Source organism: Limulus polyphemus, unplaced genomic scaffold, assembly GCF_000517525.1.
Source record: "Limulus polyphemus unplaced genomic scaffold, Limulus_polyphemus-2.1.2 Scaffold4194, whole genome shotgun sequence".
NCBI classification, from domain to species: domain Eukaryota; kingdom Metazoa; phylum Arthropoda; class Merostomata; order Xiphosura; family Limulidae; genus Limulus; species Limulus polyphemus.
In genome coordinates, this window is record NW_013669804.1 from 55772 (window position 1) to 58348 (window position 2577).

General features: G+C 39.5%; 1 protein-coding gene across 1 annotated transcript in view; it reads left to right on the forward strand.

The window, feature by feature from the left end:
- Positions 1–2577, forward strand: part of LOC106470744 (putative ammonium transporter 3) — a 19121-nt gene that overhangs the window by 5638 nt on the left and 10906 nt on the right. Inside the window, exon 3 of the mRNA XM_013931310.1 lies at positions 709–780. Within this exon, the coding sequence (XP_013786764.1) occupies positions 709–780 (72 nt within the window). The remainder of the gene's footprint in view (positions 1–708; positions 781–2577) is intronic.

Below are 2577 nucleotides of genomic sequence, written 5' to 3' on the forward strand. Positions count from 1 at the left end.
CTCGAGATATGGTACCATCAGATTACCATCTTTTTTCGTTCGCTGGGAAAACGTATGCAAATGTGGAAGGTGTTAAAGAAGACATTGACATGTTTTTTGCTTAAAAGCCAAGTGATTTCTTTAATCAGGGCATTAACAACCTGAAGATGGGAAAGCATCATCGATAAAAATGGAGACTATTTCATTAAATAAATGTTTTGTTTTGACACATAAGTTGTTTCGGTTTTTTTTTCATCTAATAAAGAGCGACATTAGTTTCTTGACGACCCATTATAACTAGCGACACTTCTTCTCTGGGAAAAACTGGAAGTGTATGCATCTTTGCTTCCTTTGTTACTTACCTCTTAAAGTAATTTATTCCTGCGGTTCTCAAAGTGCGGTCCGCATCCCATTGGTGATCCGAGAGGGTCCCCCAGGTGGTCGGCGAGCTAGTCCAAAATGGAAGTCGCTGAAGTGCAACGTTATGGCTGAGGCCTAACGAGAGAATAGATCTTGTGGTGTAGGACTGGTAGGAGGTCCGCGGGGTCTTTTGCTCTGCCGAAGTGGTCTGCGGACAAAATGTTTGAGAATCATTGATTTATTCGAAAGCTGTGGACTTTAGGTTTTCCGAATATATTACATTAAGTTTCTCCAACATTTCGAAAAGGACATTTAATACTTTTATCTTGTTACTAGTGTTTATAAAATACTACTTTTCTCTGATAATAGGTGGGGTTGGTTAGTCTTCAACTGTGGGAGTACATTTGGAATTACGAACGACAAGTGGCATTATGCTGGACGGTGAGTAATTTATATAATAATAACAACAATAATCTTACGTGGGATGTAGAATTCAAGTTGTTTTTTTTTATATTTCTATATATATTCTAAACACTTATTATTTATAGCTCCAGGCGTAAGCCTACTGTAATAGTTAAACAATAATATTTGTGAACTCTTTCAACAAGCATGTATTCTCCAGCCCTTATGAAAATATGACAGTAATTGACTCCAGAATGACGTGGCCTACTGTTAGCGTGCCCGGACTGTGAATCCAAGGATTGATGGTTCGCATTCCATTGCTGCATAACGGAGTGCTTTCGGGGAGGTCGTGGTTGCACTGTAACAGTAACTGTCAAATCCCACTCACTATTCGTCAGTAAAGAGTGGCTCACAAGTTGGTACTAGATGTTCCTTCCTATAGTATATCAGTTTAAATTAGGGATGGCTAAGTGTAGGTAACTCTTGACGTACAAATCTCGAACAAACCAAACGGAAAATAAAATTGCAAAGAATGATCTTAACAAATTCATGATAACGCATCAAATGAACAGCATTTTCCATAGACTTGCACCCGTTCCTTTAAATCAGCGATGTTGTTGTTGCGTATGGTGTTTCTCACACCTCCAAATTCGTAGTCATGATCCAATCAATGAATGCCTCGCCCGCTTCATGGATTGTACCATATCCCCCCGGTACCGCAGTGGCCGGACAGTGCAACACGAGATCGTCTGTGTCTTGTGGGGATTCCTGACATGCTGAGCATATAGGGGATTCACGATAACCCCATCGATACAGGTTGACCGCTGTTCTGCCATGGCCTGACCTCAGCCTGTTTGCCTGTGTCCTCCATTGCTTCCTGGTTATGTGATAGAAACCGGACAGTGATGTAGTTTTAAACAAGGAAATACACTCTATTATCGTCCAAAATTACATTTTTACTAATACTGTTACTATTCGTAAGATCTTTGTGGAGACCACCAAACATTGTTAAGTCTGAATGCTGTATCTTAAAAGTTATCGTACTATGAAACACTTCGTACGGACGTTAACTGTAACTTATTAATATTTTAAACCTGAACGACATGAATTTAGATGTAGCCGTCCCTAATTTCAAACTACTGACCAGAAGGAAGCCAACTAGTCAACAGTACCTACCACCACAAGGGTTTTGTCCAATATTGAACCGAAACACGGAACTGATCGACTTACTCTTGTAAGCACATTCACGTCTGAAAGTCGGAGTTTGTTCACCGGTAGCGTGGCGCGAACTTTGGACCTTCTGGTAGCAGCACTAACTATATACGGTCCAACCTGTGAAGTAGTTGTATTTAAAACTATAATCATCTAGTAAATCCTCAGTCTCGTTGTACTGTTATTAAGTGTATACGTGACAAGAAGCCTCTTTATTTATTAGGCAAACACAGCAACATTGTACAGTAAGCAGCAAGTAATTAAAATTCTGACCTTGCTGTTATATTGGTCTGAAATATTTACTAATTATGCAACAATAAATAGAACTATTTGTTTGTTTGTTTTAAGACAAAGTCACATTGGGCTATCTGCCATGTCTACCGCGGGAATTCGCGGTCCAGATTTTAGCGTTGTAAGTCCGTGAACTTACCCCTGTCCCACCAGAAGGCCAGTAAATAGAAACTGACTAGTCGTGACGGAAGACCATTAATAGAAACTGACTAGTCGTGACTTAAACAACAACAAAAAAAGACCAGTAAATAGAAACTGAGTAATCGTGACTTGAACAAAAAACAAGACCAGTAAATAGAAACTGAGTAATCGTGACTTGAACAAAAAACAAGA